Source organism: Falco punctatus (assembly GCF_963210335.1).
Source record: "Falco punctatus genome assembly, chromosome: 4".
Lineage (NCBI taxonomy): Eukaryota > Metazoa > Chordata > Aves > Falconiformes > Falconidae > Falco > Falco punctatus.
Genome location: NC_137583.1, coordinates 60,853,914 through 60,872,748, shown reverse-complemented (window position 1 = coordinate 60,872,748; position 18,835 = coordinate 60,853,914). Strand labels below are relative to the sequence as shown.

Below are 18,835 nucleotides of genomic sequence, written 5' to 3'. Positions count from 1 at the left end.
AGCCCTCATCACAAAATGAGATTTAATAGTGGACTAGCAATATATATTTAAACTCATTTGTTTTAGGCACAATAAGGGAGTAGATGCAGAATAAGTAGCAAAAGGGGGTTTGTTTATGTAGAGAGAAAACAAGTCATGCTGGCTTTATCCTGTGCCATTGATTTCATCCTTTTTCCTGTGAATTTTCTTGTTCAAGATATTTTTCTTCCAAAAGAGCTGCCTATCTTTGCAGCACTGAGTTTTGTTGGTCAGCCTCTCTAGGCACTTAGGTAGTTCCCATCACCATAGTATCAGAGGCATTCAAAAATGGAAAAAAGGGGGTAGCAAACTAATCTCTGCCTCTGACCCTCTGGCCTCTCAACAAGGCACGTGATTTGGGCAAAATCATACTCACTCTCCTTTTCCATTTAATTACCTATGGCTGTGGACATCAGAAGTGCTTGTGGGTGACATGCTGGGGGTCATGGTTGGGGGACAGCAATCAGTAAGAACTGATGTTTCAAGGACTTCCACTGGCAAAACACTTCAAAACAAGCTTTCCCTTAATCACATTGGCCCACTAGAACTGTTCCTGTGTTCCAGGGAAAGCATATGCTTTGGTGTTTCACAGAATCGGGATTTCATAACCAGGCATTGTTCATACTATTAGGCATGTCATTCCATTAATGATGATGAAAAAGCAAGCATCAGTTCACTAGCAAATGCCTGCAATCTGCATCACAGAAATGGAGGAATGAATTCTTTCAAAGGTAAGCTCAGAAGCCTGTCTGGCCATTAAAGTGTTATTAGGTCTTGTCATGAACCTTCTCCCTTTTTGACCTGAGGCTAAAGTGTTTTCAAATAAAGACTGTCCCTCACTGCAGGGAGGATGTACTCATTTGCAACCACAGGGAAGCCCACATGGCACTCAAGCCTGCCAGCTCCACTGGGGGATCTCCAGGTTCATCCTCGCAGCACACCTTGGAGGCCAGCTCAGGACTGTGGTTAACCTCATCCATGGCTGTTGGTGTCTTAAATTTTTCTCATATCTTAATTTCTGAAGGAGAGAATGACTTTTACGCTGAGCCAGGATGCTACTGGGACATTCAAATTCCTGGTAATCTAATGAGGCCACAAGTAAGGCTGTTAAGTGTATACAGTACTCACACAGCTCTGCTCCCATGGACATCTGTGGTGGAACAGGAAAATCCCACCTAATGGCAAATGCATGTGTGATACTAAGCACTGAAATGAGCTACCATGTTACACGAGTGCTAGGGTTTACAAAGAGTTTACCTTTACTGATGCTTTCCAGATGATCTGCCACTGCAAAACCTGCAACAGACTTAAGGTATAATTACTGTCCCTGTTAGCAGACTTTACAGCATATATGAGTATGTATTGCTTTACTCTGTTGTAAGGAGGTCTGAGAGGTTTTATTTTAAAATAAAACTTTCTATTTTTTCCAAAGCTCATCCCAGTAAATTCCTGTACAGTGCAGGGGGGCAGTGGAGGAAGCAAAAGCCATACAATGCCCCAACCCATGGTAATCATCAAAAATATCTGTCAGATACTTCTTTTAAATTGTCACTGTTATATTTACTGAATGAATTCATTCAATTTCTGATGCAGCTGAAGAACATATTTTCATCGATATGAACAATGTATTGCAAATCAGTTATTCTTGTAGAGCTGATGTTATTCTAAAATATCTTCTTATATCTTATATCAAAGGACACCAAATTAAATCGTTCACTATTAGTTGCTTTTCTGAATTTTTTTATAAGATGATGCTGAGTTATCAAGCTGAGTTGGGTAAATGAGGAGGTGCATGATGTTTACATTGACATAAACGTAATTACAGTTAGACTCAAGCCCTTAAATTGCAAAAGTTGTAGGAAGAGTGGTAAGCATTGGGCCAAATCTTGTCCTGGGAGCTAAACAAGTATATGTTCTACATGTGTACAAGTTAGCTATTGCAGCAGCAGTGCTTTAGGTGCGTGGCCCACAAGTTAGGAACCAAGACCCGTGTGAAAAGTTGGGGAGATTTAAATACCTCAAGAAGGAAGTTCCAAATTGGCACAGGCTGGGCCAGGAGATTCCTAGGGCCAGGCAATGGGAAACAGCTGTCAAAGTTCTTATTGAAGGGCCACAGTTTTCTTTGGAGCACACCATTGTGTATCCTTTAAAACAGAGCAGATTTCAGAATTTTAGCTGATCCCTGTCCTTGATAAACCATCTAATGATGAAAGTGTATGTACAACAAAGGAGGGACCTGAGGTGTGCATCTTTCTAAGCTTCAGAAGCTGTGGACCCACATCTGCCCTTGGAGAACGCATGGACAACCAGGGCAGTAGGGGATAGGGGAACAGAGATGGGGCACTTGCACTTGGGCTGGGCTGACCCTCTGCCCATCTGCCCGATGCTTTGGCACTGTGTGATGTTCCTGAAAGATGCAGAAAGGGAAGGATGCGAAGGAGCCAAACTCTGTAGCTGGAGTGTAGCTCCAAGGATTTCCAGTCAGTTTTCTACTCATGAACTTCATACAGGAGGGACCAAAATCCGAATTTCCTCTCAATGCCTTCAAAAACAGGTTTCAAGTTAGGCAGTTGAGGAAAATGAGGAGGGTTGTTTTGAAATATCTTAAACCGGAGGAAATCGAGCAGGAAACCAGCATCCCTGATTTCCCCTTTGGTTCTCCAGGGTCTGGGCTATTTTAAAAAAGGTGAGAGGCACCAAGGACTTGCTTTGATCTCCACAGATCATGTCTTAAAAGAAAACACTCTCATTTGCACCAAGAAGGGAGCCGGGCCCTGCGGCAGTCAGGCTGTGCATGTCTATTTTCTGCATCCTGGTGCTGCTGATCACTACACAGCAGCGATGTCCAGACAGCCAAAGTATAACCTAAAGAAAATGCCATGGATTTGCTGGCTGAAAGAGTGATCATGCAGCAAGATGGTCTGGCACGTCCTGATCTAGGAAACCACAGACAGGTTTTCTGGATCTCGGCTGCAAATGACAAAAGTTCACCTAAATCTTGTTTTAACAGCATAAATCTTTGTGTGGTTCAGGCCCTTGGTTCAGTGCATACTCTTAGAAGTGACAGAAGGGCACTCGGTGGCATTGCCACAACTGGCCCTTAGGTTCTGCAAAATGTATTCTGCTCTAGGTGCAGAGGCATTTTTAAGAATTTGTTTTTCTCTGGCTTTTCTTGAATTAATGTTAATAAAAGCTGCCCCAACCTCTTATTTTTCTATATGAACACAAAAATTGCAGCTGCCTGCCAAGTCTGCTGAGAGATGGATGTAATAATTTTCAATTGTACTGTTAGCCCAAAGGGAACCTGATAGCAAGAGATTGACAGATGCAGCATGGATTATCTTGTGCTCTGAACTCAGCCCAATTTGTGGTTTGTTGCAGGTGCTAAAGAGATTGATATTGCTGCTACCCTGGAGCACTTGAGGGACCAGAGACCAGGCATGGTCCAGACAAAGGTACTGTCAATAAATCCACTGGGATTTTAAATACATTAAAGGTCTTTCACAGTAGTTGTTTTCATGACAGAAGAGAGAGGGTATGACCTAATTTAACGCAGGTCGCTTGCTGATTACTCTGTTTGGCTCCCTACCAACTGAGGTTTATTTATGCTGAAGATTTATCTAGGCTACTTTCTTTGGTGTTTACTGCTCCTTCTTGTAACATCTCCAGCATCTATCTTGATTACCATATATGAAAGGCAGTCAAGACAACAATCTATAGCCTACTAAAGAAAATGTGCATTTGAAAGAATGTTCTTGCTTTCATCCTGAAATATGGATTATTTTCTTAGAGTATCTGTTCATAACTCTGAATGCGGTATTTTTTTAAAAGCTTCAAGTTATTAAAGAGAATGTAACTGCTGATTTGATTTTTTTTGTGGAAAAAAATATTTACAATTAAAGGAAATAGGGTTTTATAGGAAATTGTGTCATTTTTAGTATCTTTGAACAGAAGATCTTGCATAAATCCAGGTCCTTTATGGGTGTAGCATGGTAATTATACTTGTACCCTTTGGTAAGGTGAGTATCTTTCTCTATATTTCTGGACAGTTGTAATAGTTTTGACACGATGTAAAACTTTTAAAGATAGCTGATGGTGTGATTGTAGTCCCTTAAATTAGAAATGAAACTTTCTATTATTAACAATTTCAGTGATGTATGGAATTATATTTGGGGGTATTTGCTGCAAGTTAAGAGCTGCAAGTATGACAATAAAGAAAATCGTTCATGGCATGGAGACAAAATAAATCTGTATATGACGATGTAAGTATCGAATGAGAGTTACAGCCCCAAACTGAGTAGCAAGAGCAATGTGGCAGCACTCTGTCTTGGCCAGGCTGAAACTGATAGGAGAGTCTGCAGCATTTATGGAGTTGAAATTGCTGAGGGACGAAGGTGAAATAAATGTGTGTTGCAGGAATCATTGGTTCATAACTTTTCTTGAATGTCTTCATAATCATTTTATCTTTCCACTAATACTAGGAGAAGTGGTGCTGGAGAACAGTTGGGAGGACATTTAGTTATTATTTACAAATAGACTAAGTGCATGAAAAATAAAGATGAGCCAGTCAAAGCTAACTAATCTTTATCTCCATGCAGGACATAGCACTGCACAAATCTTTCTTCTGCTTTGATTATTCAGACTGGAAGAAAAATGCATATAACACACAGTACCCAATGTCACATATATTTACTCTGAGGAAACATGCAAGTCCTGTAAATGCATACAAAATACGTGGCAGCTCTGCAAAAATATAGAGCTCAGATTCCAGTTTCCCTCTAAGGGCAGAGAAATTACAGCTTGTTGCCTTCAACAAAAGAAAAAACATAGCTCCAGAACCAAAGAATGAGTTTATGTGAACAACTTTTCTTACTTAACTCAGAAATAGTTACTCAAGTCCCATGAAAATCTCACTCAAGATGTGTTTTTCCCCTTCGGCCATTTATCTGGAAGAGCTCCAGAAAAGAAATGTATCCTGTGTTTTCATCCAGGATGAAAAATTTTCTCAGGATATTGCTTATCTCTCCTCTTGCTCCTTCTTCCATCATTGTCATTTTCTCAAAACCACCCAAATCACTTATTCAAGCTAATGTGTTGCAAATTATAAATATCTGGTTACATGCTAGCAATGCAGCATCCCCAGAGAATTTTTCTGATGGATTTAAACAAACCCCTGTGCTCTCCCAACTGAATACAAATGAGGAATATTAGACTCTTGGAGTAATTTAAAACGATGGATTAAAAGTCAGGTTAGAAATGCCAATTACAGAATATCCCTAGGCAAAATAAACACCAACTTACTTCAGCAATGTTATTGTGTTTCCAGCAGGCAGCGCTCCACATTTTCAATAGGCATGTGAAAGATTTGTTTGCAACATTTTGTCTTCTGGAAGGGATCTTTAATTCAAAGGCACTGTATATAAATAAATGGTAATGAAATTATCATAACGACATTCTACATTTCTGAGAAGCATAATAAGAGGGCTTGTGGTTTTGTGGGGTTTTTTTTCAGGGGAATCATAAAATAGAATTGATATGCCACATGTGAGAGGAAAAAGTAATGAAGGCAGAAGTGCATTCTGTGTGATGGGAGGAATATATATTTCCTTTTTTTCTCTCTTCTCCTTTATCTTTCCTCTTGTAATCTGTAATAATTAGCTAAGGTTCTTTCATGTATGCTACGTGTACTCTGTTTGTTTTCTTAGGAATTTTTATTTGTAGACTTAATGAAACATAGCTTATTATTTTTTATTAAATATATTCTTGTCACCTCTGTGTTATATATGGACTGAGTCCACAAAATGCCTGTCCGGCTCTGTTTTCTAGGCAAAGCTAGACGTTAAAATTCATCTCCAGTCAGTCTTGTATAGGCAAATATCATATGTGAATGACAGTGTGGCTGTACAAAACAACAAACTGAGCTCCTTGAAAAATTTCTGAAATTAATTTGCTTTAACTGTGGTTGTTCTCATGGAAAAGTGCAGAAGGTGTGTCAAGGCTTTTCTTTGGAGGGTGGTGATACACATCAGTGGAAGCTGCACTATCTGTGTTTCACCTGTGCATATTATGCAGTAGGAAGGAAAGGGAAAAGCTGCACCATCGCAGAAAGACCATGTCCTCACGTATCTCATGTGTCTACTCTGCTGTCCCCTTTACTGCAGTGTTCGGCAGTCAGTGTTGAGCTTTGGCTGTAAAGATTATGCTTTGTAAGTTGTTTTGCCTCAGTAATTTAAGATCACACCTAATGTTCGCTGGTGGGATCCACCAAACTTGCCTCAAAATCCATACTGAACTTTGGAGTTCATCTTGATCAGTCTGTCAATCTTCCAGGGGAGACAGACTTTTCCTCGGGCAATGCAGTGATACCCTGTGCTCACAGGAGGGGTTCCCCACCGTGAGGGGCAAAGGCACTCGCAGGTCAGAGGGCTGACAGATCTTCACAATAAGGTGAACACATCTCCGAACAACAAGGTTAAAGGGCAGATTTGCTCAGTGAATAACTTCAGAGTAATAGGAGTTGTTTTCGCCAATGGGACTAATATCAATGTATTGTAGTCCCTGATCTTACAAATTTTTCCTGACTATGAAAAAATCAGATGAAGAGCACATTAGGTAGCCTCTTTACCATGGGCAGCACCAGTTTCTTCCGAACTGACGCCCACATCTTGGAAGAGGCATCTGCACATCTCTGAAACTTGGCTGCATCACCATGTCAACCCCATAGTGCTCAGATCAGCCTCTTCTGCTGTTGTGCTCCCCATGCTCCAAGGACTGGCAGCAGTGGGGACCAACTCTCCCACTCATATCTGAACACCAGCGTCCCGGGAGCATCTGCTTCACCCTGCTGCTACCAGCCCCAGCACAAGGGTCTCCAACCCTGCCAAGGTTCTTTTTCCTGGAGGCAAGCACTTCTCATGCGTAAGCCCGAATTTCCTTTTTCCTTCCAAATTCCAAATTTCCAAATTCCCTTGCAAATTTCCAAGTTTTTTGAGCTAGTACAAGCACCTGGTTTGGTTCTGGCACAGCATGTCCAGATGAATGCCCTCTCTGCCTCCCCTGCCCTCCAGCTCCTCTCACACATTCAGTGTACTCCAGTTAAAGTACAGCCGATGCTCCCGGGTGGCCACCGGCATTTCCAGTCTTTTCTTTAATTGCAGAGACCTTGTGGAGTGTAGGGAGGCATAGGCAGGCATAGACACCATTTTCTGTGCCTAACGAGGATGAGTCCTACTCTTTAGGGTGAATTGATGTCTGATTAAAAGCTATTGGCTGCAGTCCAGGAAATGTACAAGGATGCTGCTTTGACAGCACCAAGCAGACAGCAAAATTCTTGAATGTCAGTGTCTCTGAGAAATTATTCTGAGCTTTGTTCTTCTTTTCTGCTCAGGAACTGTGCCCTTCGTTGCTTCTTTCTGAGGCATCTCCACATGAGAGATGACTCTGCAGTGGGGTAAGAGAAGGCAGAGGAGACTGGCACTGAATTGCAGGAATTAGAAGTCAGCTGCCTTTCTGAACTCTGAGTTGCACATTTGTAGTTTGTTCTTTCATCCTTCCTGTAGATTTCTGCAGGAAGGTGAAACACTTGGAAAACAAATGCTGTTTAGTCCAGTAACCACCTTTGGGGGCTGGCTGTGTTCGGCAGCCATCCACGGCTGCTGCTTACATGCCTGCAGCCGTCCCACACAGCCTCTGGCAGTGCAGACTGAGGGGCTTCAGGTACCTACCAGACCACCAGTTTTCTAACTGGAAACACAGACAGTATCCCAGCAGTGATCTCAGGATGCTTTGCAGGGTGCGTCTCTGACCTTCATTCTCAAAGTCAATTCTTCAGCAGCTCTTGAGCCCAGCTGGCTTAACCCACTGGAGTACTTACAGAAAATCCAGAAACATCTTCACAGTCCTTGTCTGGTATCCTTGATCTGCCGCTATTCTGAGTAAACTGTCCACATATCTTTTTTCATCTGAAAAGTCATAAATGCCAAATCATCCTGTCAGATATTTCAGTAAGCTAAATTTCTGGGAAAAATTACTTGCCTAGAAAATGTAACACCTGTTAACCTTGAGGAAGTAAAACTTGTCATCCTTCCATAGAACTATACTGTTCAGGAGCGTGTTAGGGTTGCACTTAGAAGAGGTGGCCATACACGGCTATGTCCTTCCCATTTCTGCCAACCCAGCACAGAAGCCTGTCAGTAATTTTGGTTTTATGCTTACAGTAAATTAATAGCAGGGAAAAGCTATCCCAGGTATTTCTTAAATAGGAGTGGGCTAAACATCATTAGGCGATTTGTAGGTACAGAAAGGCTGTTAAAAAGGGAGACTGAGCAAGAGCAATAACAGGCAAACCAAAAAGCAGATACTGTTCTATATAATAGATATAAGGTGAGGAGGTATTTATTCTAACTGATTTCACCTAGAAACAGTCCTGAGAAAAGCCAAAGGCTCTGCTTTGCAGCATCTCACCTATTTCATATCTCAATTATGTTAACGAGTTTCCATCTCTGTGTCAGAAGGAAGTGGCTGGCGATCAACTACTCCCAAACCCTTCTGACCACGCAATTGCAATACATCATTGTGTCCCAATAGCTTAGTTTCTGCTACCAACATTTTTCTCCATTAAAATGACTCCGGCTTCAAGATGCTGTCAAACATGTTATATGGCATCAATAATCCCAGAACATTTTGTTCCTTTCCGTTGCAGTCTACAGTTCATCCTGCATATTCATATTTTTAACAATGTCTTGAGGATTCTCGGCTGCAGAATAGTGCGCTTTGGAAAGTGTTTTGTTTTATTATTCAGAGTATGTGTTTGTTCTTTCCGCAGGAGCAGTTTGAGTTTGCTTTGACAGCGGTTGCAGAGGAAGTGAATGCAATACTCAAGGCACTTCCCCAGTGAGCAGCTCAGTCTCCCAAAGGTTCCCGCAGGATCCGTCCCTCATTTTCCTCATCCTCAGTCCCTGTGAATGTTCTTGGAAACCGTGACCTGACCTTAACTGTGTATCTTCTGTTGTAACCACATAGTGATAGGGTCCTTAAAAACTCCTTTAGCTGGTAAAAGTTCAACAGTTAAAAATGTGTATTCTGTTTTTTGGGGTTTTAAACAAATTTTTAAAAGTACATCGAAGCCTCGGATTAAGTGACAGAACAATCCATCAAATGCCTTTCACATCCTCAAAGCCCTGAATGTCAGTCACACTTTGAAAGCACACATTCATGTTCTTAATAGCAAATATACAGTATTGTGGGTAATTAGTGCAGTCAATATAGTCTCAGAAAACAGTGTTCTGTTATATTTCGTAACTTCTCTGAATGAGGCGGGGGGAGCTGAAGAGTATGGTGATTGTTCCTATACAATGCCAAGCTAGAGCATGAAACAGTGCTGAGGGTGTGAGTAAACACAGGTCCAGGCTCAGGCAAAGAGAGCTTGCACCTCCTCATGCTGGGCTTCGGCAAGCAAATGTTTTCTTAACTGTTGTTTACTTTTCAGCTTTGTGCCGTGAATGGAAGAAAATCTGAACTATAAGTAAATAGGCCTGCACAGTTGTTGCAACTGGGGATAACAAGTTGGTCACATTAATGGGAAGCCAGGGGATAAGGAGCACAACTCTGACGTGTACCTACCACTGACAGTGGAAAGGAGAGCATAGACTCACCTCGGGTGATGGGGAAAGGCCCTGGCAGCAGTCAGGCAAATGTCCAGAGCTGTTACGGAAACAGATTGTTGATGTTATGGGATTACTGAGGAAGAAAATGAGACTTTCCTCTTTATATTTTTGCATTTCCCTCTGTAAAACTGTGCTGTGCCATCCTTTGTAGCCGGGAAAATATATTTCTGTAAAAGCCTGGCTGAAGGAGAAATCTCCAGTCTGCGTTTTATGATCCTCATCGAGTTTGTCTGATCCAGACGTTCGTTGCACCTTTCTGCAGAGGCTCTGCTCACTCCTTGTTCTGAATGATACCTATTTTAATTAACCATTAAGGGATAAAGAAGCACACAGGTTGAATTTCAGAGATTCTTGTGTTCACAAAATCCTAATGCCCACTGTTGCAAAGTAATGCTAAAATATGTCCAGAAACAGTTTGGTTTTGCAATCTTGCTTATGTGAATTCACAGGTTTAGTTGTGGTACTCTTGTGAAGGAATTTCCATTATTGATAAAAAGTACACTGATACGTTTGAATGAAGGGTCTGGGAGTAAAATTCTACAAGTTACCTAAGTGATCTAGGCTTTTAATTTCATTTTCAAAACTGAATATGTGGATGCTTTTTTATGCTATCCTACATCTCCATGATTTAAGAATGTGGGGTGCTTTTTTTCCAAAAATCTTAACAGTGTTGTGGGCTTGAAACCATATTAGGTTAATCATTTGAATTTAGCACTGGGAAGTATGTAGTTTAATTTAGTTTGGGAAGGGGAAGCTTTTACAAACTTCTAATCAGTGAAATGTTAGAACAGTATCACAGATTTTTGCTGACACAGAGGTAACAGGCATCTATCGAAATCAACCATGTTGCAATTTTGTGTTGTAGGTGTGGATATTGGTGATTTCTTCTTTTTAGCAATTAAAGAGTTATTAAAAAAAAAAAAAAAAAAAAAAAAAAGCAGAACTCCTGTTACTTTTTGCCATACGTTTTTGTATGCTTTACTTGGTATGTGCTGTTGCTTAATTCATGCATTCCGTTACTATAGCAGTACAGAGCAGTTACTACAGATGCCATCATCCTCTTAAGTACACATACTGTACATTAAGCCACATGTTTATTTTATGGCCTAAGCATTTTAGAGCTTTCCTAGCAATAACTAAAAAACTAATGGAGTATAAATGAGAAAATTGCCTTTTTCATTTGATAATTTAGGTTTAGCAGGATTCTTTTATTACTTTAGCTAACACAAAATTGCAGATCCGGGCAGATGAGATCAGTTCGAGCAGTATCAGCAAGTGTTTGAAGTAGATTTACTGTGAGCCATGTACTGCAGTTTTCTGAAAATACAGGTAGTTATATCCAAACAAACTGTCCAAAGAATCAAAAATTAGGGCATCCTAAGCCAAGCCCTCTGATTACCAGGTAGAATTATTTCCCTGTGCAAGACGCTGTGCCATTACCTGCTGCCAACAGGCTGATGGGTTTTTAGCACAGATTTCTGCCCTGGGATTCATTAGCGTTCGCCTTGTGACTGTCCCTGTGCATACCACAAACAGGGCTGACGAGCCTCTCGTTCGCACTTCAGGAATATTTTTTAATTGTTCTTTTGCAAATATTTGCATTTCATAATAGCAATTTCAGGGTAATCCCTATTAATTCACAAGCAGCTGAGTGTACGACTTAAATATTGCTCTTCATGCTTCGGAGTTTATTTAGCGTAGATTAGAGGGCATTAATCTTCCCCAAGGCTAATGGGGCAGGGATGTATTGTTTTATTCATACTTGTAGACCAGTTTACACAACAGAAAGATGCAGTCTTACTCAGAGGGTTAGAGTATCTCCCACTGAATGTCATTGACAATCCTGTTATTTCAGCCATTTTTTGTACAGTTCTTCCACAAAGAGGTGCCAGGCTTGTTCTGTTGACTGTAAACTATCACACAGAGTATTTCGTCTGTGCAGGTGGTATACTGTTCACACCTCTCAATAAACGCCCTGCTTCTGGGGGTGATAATCTTCTGCAGGGCCTAATAGGGAAATGCAGGTTTCAGTTGCACCAGGGCAATCCGGAGGGGTTTGACAGGCCGTTTCCTGGGAAGATGCCAAAGCCATGGATGAAGCCACAGAGATGGATTTCTCATGCAGGGCAGGTATTTCTTTACCCTTTTCACTGCAGTTAACTTAATCCTGGTGATTTCATGAAGGATGTTGTTCAGGCCAGCCACAGCCACTTGCACTGGACGTGGGTCCTGCTCCATGTTCACTGGCAGGTGGAGTTGAGCTTCTTTCTGGAAGCCAGGATCACCTGAGAGCCCAGAGTCAAATGAGACCCACTGTCTTTCCCTGTCCAATATTCTGCTTGATCTTTAGTAAACTCATTGCGATTGAAGCTTGGGACGGTGCCTGATCCGTAGCCATAAACAGCATGTGTTTAAAATTGACCATCCTCATGTTCTTGATGAAGACAAATTGAATCTACAAGTGCTTGTGTGGTTGAATCTTTAAATGCCATTTAAAGGGGGGAGCTGCGGGAGGGTGATTTAACTCCAGTGCTCACAGTTTCCTTCCTTGCTGGTCAAAGCCTGCGGCAGAGGAGAAAACTCTCTTTTTCCACAGGCACGGCAGTGTGCACAGCTGCTGGCCACGAGCAGGGCAGCGAGCTGGCCAGACCCTGCGCTGACACAGTCACAGTGCAGATGCGAGGGACGGGGAGGTGGCTGTCAGCAGCACTGATATAGTTCATGGGACTCTCTCCAGCCTTTGCCCCTCCCATGCCGTGGGCTGGAATTTAGGGGGATGGAGGGGCAGGACAGCACCATTCCCCAAACGCCAGGTCCTTGAGGTTCAGCCCTAGACACAGTGAAGACAGCGTGGGATTTGCTGTTGGCTTCACGTGTTTCAGGTGTGAGCTCCAACCATTGCTGTTGACCACCATCTGGGGGACCTGGTGCAGCCCAGGGAACATCCAGTGGAAGTCCTTGGCAAGTGCAAAGGCCAAGAATGAATTTCAGCAGAAAATCCCATATCCAGATCTCAATCCAGTAGCAAAACAAGCAAGATTATTTTTATAGATGCTACTAAAATCTGAAGTATTTTAAAATATTTTTAAAATCTATGCCAATGACTAAACCTTGTTCCTGTCTCTAGCGTGCATGCAGAACCAATCTCCATCCATCCCCAGGGGAATGACAGCTATAGTACCTGGAAGGAGTTCATGCTTTATTATTCAAGTGGAACATTAATAAAACCCAGCCCACTTCATAATTTCCAGAATAGTAATTAATTAAAAAAACTGTTTATTGGAATAGAAAACAAGTATTTGATTAGCTTTGTTACAGAACAATAGCTCTCCTAATTTTTATTCTGCATATTTTATTCTTTCTTTAGAAAATTCTCTTAAGAAGCAGTTGAGATAATTCGCTTTTTAAAACTGTACAGTTTCTATGGTTTTGCTTTTTAAATGAGAGTACACTTTGTAGATTTGATTATTATATTTTTCTGTTGAGATTACATTGGGCATTACAAAAGCATTTCCCACCACAGTGAAAAGAAAGCTATCCTGTTGGTTTATTGTAATAGAAAAGAAAAAAAAACTAAAACAAAATTGCAGAGCTGTGGCATACTCAATCCAATTAGAGCATGACTCTTTACTACTCTTCATTTACCACATTAGAAATAAAATAAAGTTACACCAGCAAGATTTCATTTGAAGCTGTTCTTGCATGCTGTTTGTACTGTATTTGATGGCATAATATTGTTTTGTTTACAACCTTTTCTTTCTTGTCATTCTATTATATTCTTTATATGTATATAGTTTAAAAAAAAAAAAGATTATACAAAGTATTTTGTTCTACCTCTGTAAAAATCATATTTGTGAATAAAGTCACGTTGTCTGTGGAGTACGGTATTGTGAATACAGCATTAACAGCTGGTGCTTTGCTTTTATTTGGGGGGTGGGAGTGGTACCTCCGTCTGTTGCTGGAGAGCTGGATTGTGACTACCCGAGGTGGGCTCAGAGGGCTGACGGAGAGGGCACAGACACCTGCTGACAGCTTAGAGGTGCACGTTTAATCTGCTCGGAGCAGAAGTCATTGCAGCCGCCCCTGGCTGGGCTGTGTGGCTGTGGTGGTGCAGCTTCCAGAATTCTGATCAAGGCAGACTCTTGTGTTCAGACCAGAATGTGAAGCAGGCAAAAAAATGACTAAATTACAGTGACCCTCCTTGTATAACCGGGAAGTGAAAAAATTGGCCTGTACTGTGTGTCACAGAGTGTACCAGTTAATAAACGGAGTAAGTGATGCCCTCTTTCAGGAAAAATAAAGGCAGGAAAATGGTTTCGGGGAGGGAAGGCTGGTGGTTCAGCATCACATAATGGGTGGTACAGACTGCCCAAGAATGTATAGTTTTAAAATAGTAGCTGTATTCACAGAAGGATTTGAACGGGTGATGGAAAATACTCACTGTTATATTAAATAAGGTTAAGAGGAATAAAGTCTAAGGTTCCTACAAAAGCACAGCATAAAATAACCATTCTTTTCCCTGGAGGATAGGAAGTAATTTTCCCATAAGCACTGCCCGTTACATGAAGGTTTATATTTTTCCATGAAATATCTATTGTTAGCTGTTATCAGAGGCAGTCTTTGGGATTAGACAGCCCTGGTATGGCAATTTTCATGGTCCTATATTGTGTGTTAAAATTTCACTTGTGTTTTGAAGAAGACTTAAAATAGTTTTCTGCTTACCTGGAAATCACTAGAAAAATGTAAATAGAGAGGTAGAAAACATCCTGGTCCAGGTCTCTCCCTTCCCATCAGAAGAATCACATTTTACATTCTTTAACCTTGTTTAAGTAGTTGTGCATTTTAATATCTATGCCTTGCTCAGTGTAAGAAGGTGACTTTCATCTTGGAAGTGGCATATATGCACCATTACCACTATTTTCCTAGTGGTGTAATTTAGGAGGTCTTTCATCTCCAAGATAGCTTTCTGAAGCCTCTGGTAACATCAGATAGAGGACAAAAAGAGAAATGTATTTAACTATATAACTATTGGAGCATTATGTATCTTCTAGGCCAAACACGAAAGCCATCAGCTGCTCATACGTCGATTCATGCAGCCAGCAGTTGCTTTGCTTCATGCTATACAGATACACGCGGCTCTCCAGTGCTCTGACTGCATGACAGCGTCTCAGCTGCTGCTAGGGGCATTACTTTGGTGGCAGTGTTCTTGGTTTGTATTTTTGGCTCTAGCTCATTATCTGGGTACTGGCTTCTGGTAGGGCTTGGGAAGGAGCTGGGTGTATGAGCCTGGAGCATGCCTAGCGCACCTGAACATTCCTGTTGCACAGCCCGTGCTGTGGTAACACACTTCCTCTGAGCATGAGCTGAGCATGAGCAGGGAGACAGCACCCAGCAAAGGGGGTGAGGAGGAAAGAGCTGCCCATCTGCTGCCCTGCTTGGTGCCAGCGCGAAAGGGAGAGACTCGTTTCTGCAGCTCCTAGCTGAACCACTGCAGCCCCTCACACAGTGTAAAACCCAGTTCAAGTTGCCCAAAGTTCCTGGGGGTTTCATTTTTAAAACTTGTAAAGTTCAGTGCGGATGAGATTGGTGCTTCTGTTTTGCATGGTGGACAAATACAAAGAACCGCGCACCCAGCGGGAGGGGGCACTGGTATGCTGTGTTTATTCTTGGTTTAGTGACAGGACCAGCACACCGTGTGCTTGAAACAACCAAATCCTTGGGGAAATTCTTACTGCAGTGGAGTTAAGCCAAAAATTAATTTCCTCCCTTGAGAATGCACCAGTTATCCCACACACAGAAGTAAATCAACAACACCAAAAAAAGGGTCTGCATGGACGTCCATCCTGGGAGACACAGACTTAAGCTAAGTTTTGGGCTATATGGCTCATATATTGCCCTGCACCAGATTTTTCCCTGCAGGAGCTTTGGTCACAGTTCTCAAAGATACAGGAATGTGTTAGTCTGTTATTTCCAGCAGATGTTCGAGGTGGGATTCATCTTGACCAACCTCTGAGTAGCTTTTGCATGGACTTCTGCAGACTAGCAACTCATCATAAGGTTCCTTGGTAGTCAGTGAAGGAAAACGAGCATTTTTAGGCTGCGATTTATCTGATCTAGTTTAGATGTCTGCTTTACCATAAGGTGATTCATCCTATTCACCCCATACCTTGAAATGGGGAGTTTCAAAATTTAACTGTTACGTAGAAAAGCATTTCCTTTTGATATTGTAAACCCATTCCCTCATAACTGGTTTGGATCACTTGTGAGAAAAAGGGAAGTGTAGGGGAAGTGTAGAGGAATGAAGGCAGGTTAATTAACACTGATAACATACAGCTGGGGGCTGGCTTCAGGGGCGGTGGGTTGGCTGATGTGGACAATGTGCAGCTGTGGCCGGTTCCTGCTGAGTACTTAATAGCTCTAAGGGGGATAGAAGAGGAGCCCTGGAGGAAGAGAGACCTGAAAGAAGAAGAGGGAGGAGAGGAAAGTGCCCTGGGTGGAGGAGAGACAAGAAGAGGCCCCAGGAGAAGCAGGGTGGGCTGGCCTGAAGAGGATGGAGAAACTGTGCAGATGGTAGGTGAACTTTTGAAACCTTGTGGGGCATTGGTGGCTGTGCTGGGGCAAGGTGGGGGAACCACTTTTTGAAGTTAACCTGGTATGGGATGGTGAAAGCCTTGTTGCAGCCAGCTAGTTTTGATAGTGCTGCAACAGGGAAGTAATTTCTGATTTTATGGACATACTTATCCTATTCCTCCTCAGTTCTTCCTGTTCCACACTGAAGACTTGTTTCTCCTCACAGAAGTTGTCCCCTGCCTTTGGTCACCTTTGCTACCTCTCATCTTATCTTGTCCATTTCTGTTTCTACTGTGTGTGCCCTGAGGTGCACAGGGGCCAGGCTGCAGCCTACTGTCAAGTAGTGTAGTTCTATATTTTTTCCTTTTCTTTGGAATTTCTAACACTCCAGTACCCTTCTCCACTGCTGAGCACAGACCTGGCGCTCAAACCACCTTCATCCGCAGCAATACCAAATCCTTTTCTTCAGGGCAATAGCTTGCCTGGAGGTCATATTTCTGTCTTTATTGTTAGGGATGTGTATTTCGTGATGTGCATTACTTTGTGTCATCAATGATTCCATCTGCCATCTTCACAGTTCTGCATTATCGCAAGGTTTCTCCATGACACTTCATGGTTAAATTATGTTTGTTTTTATGACCCTACATAACGTGTTATTCACACTCTGCTGCCTTGCAATCACCTCCTTGTTGGGGAACCACTACCACTGCAAAAACTGTCTCTTCCCTCACAACCTGTTTCTTATCTCTTAATCACTCATTAAGCTTCAAAAAACTTCCCCCTAATCCAATGGCAGCTCAGTTTCTGTAAGAATCTTTCATGGGACAGCCTTTGCCAAAAGCTTTTAAAGGAAGCCAAATACAAAATATCAAGTAAATCACCCACATCAATGTGATCACTGATTCCTTCAAAGCCTCTTAGTAGGCTTTTCAGACATGACCTCCCCCTGCAAAAGCCATGGCCATGTTGCTCATCCCTCTGCTTTATGCCATCAGTTATGTAGGATCTAGACAAGAAGGGGTGGATGCAGCTTACAGAGTAAGATACTTACTAAAATAGCTTAGGTATCCTTTCAAAGTCAGTGGAGAGCTACTGAATGGTCTTTAAAGTGGAGTTCTGCAGCTCAGATAGTGCAAACACACACACACACCCAATACAGCACATTGCTCAGGGTCATCTCCAGACAAGTTTCAAGTGTCTCCAGAGATGCAGATTCCTCTGCATCCTCTCTGTTAAAAGTATCTTTTCAAGACCTAACTGAAGTTTCCCTTGATGCAGACTGATTACTAATCAGCTTCCCAAAAGGACACACCTACAATTGGACAAATAAATCCCTCTCTAGGCTGCACCAACAAGGTTGTAATTTACTGTAGTGGACACTTGGGCATGTAGCGCACATGGAAGCATTTATATTTAAGTGTCTTAATCCACAAGCTGAATCCTATCCTCTGGGCAGGATTCAGTGCTTGTTTGTCACTGCAGATGCTGTGAGTATCCTGCCTAGCCTCTGGCACTCATGCCACATGGCTGGGACCAAAGTCTTGTGTTTTCTTTGCCAGCCCTGTGCTGGTGGCTTAAATCTCCTGAGGTGCCTCACATGACTTTGGATACCTGTATTCAGGGAACTGACTCCCACATCGTGTGCCTACTAGTTGGATTCTACAGCTTCTACCAAAATTCAAGGTATGGGAGGGAATTTCACAGGGCAGTAGTGTCCCAGGTGTAACCCGCCACTCTCAAACTGGCAGCACCGTTTGAAACCCCTCATTATGCCAGTCTGAACATCTATCGGTACTGGATTCCAGGTAGGGCTATAACTTCAGCAGCAGATAGCATTGCTTGAGCATACGCCAAGCCTGGGCAGGAGGTGCTGCGGTGACCACAGCAGGGCATAACTGGAGAGTAGCCTTGGTGCTGGGTAGTGCTTAGTGGTTTTGTGTGCCTCACAGCCAGTGACACTTGTGTGGAAGCATAGGCACTGTTGCTTTCCAGCACAAGAGGGGAAAAAAGGGAAAAGTGGCCAAAAACATGGTATTTAGACTTTTGAGTTCATGTAAAAAAAAAAAATAGTGAACAGTGTTCTAGTAGCACTTGTTTCTAAATGTGGCATCCATTTCCTTCACGCAGGAAATCTGCTCCATTTTCCAGCAGATTTCATTTGTGTTGTCCAAGTCAGAAATGTTTGTTCCTGCGCACGGATATTACGATAGAGTGAGAATGAGCAAGACCAGTTCTTGCGGTGTTACTGATGCTGCACCTAATCTGTTGGGCAGAAGCCAAAGTGGACCCACAGCTTTGCAATCCTGATAAAAGCATTGCCGAGGCTGAAAAGAAGCTCTTGTAAGTGGCTGAAGGGGAAAAACAAACCACCACTTTTTCCAAAATTACCTTTTGATTATTTATAGATTTGTTTCCATGAACAGGAATACACATGTCTTTTTGAAAAGGGAGGTTAATTTAACATCTGGTGTGTTTAGCCATGCATGGTTGAAGGAGCTGGGTAAGTGACCTGACTCAGAGATGTTCCTTACAGAACAGAAGGTCTTTAGCATTGATTTTTTTTTTTGTCTGTTCTACTGCTC

At 42.2% G+C, this 18,835-nt stretch overlaps 1 protein-coding gene across 1 annotated transcript in view; it reads left to right on the top strand.

Annotated features, from left to right (window-relative positions):
- PTPRN2 (protein tyrosine phosphatase receptor type N2) overlaps window positions 1-13,562 on the top strand; it is a 676,344-nt gene extending 662,782 nt beyond the window's left edge. Inside the window, exons 22-23 of the mRNA XM_080385838.1 lie at window positions 3,400-3,473; window positions 8,843-13,562. Coding sequence (XP_080241964.1) covers window positions 3,400-3,473; window positions 8,843-8,914 — 146 coding nt within the window. The 3' untranslated portion in view covers window positions 8,915-13,562. The remainder of the gene's footprint in view (window positions 1-3,399; window positions 3,474-8,842) is intronic.
- Window positions 13,563-18,835: the final 5,273 nt, after the last annotated feature.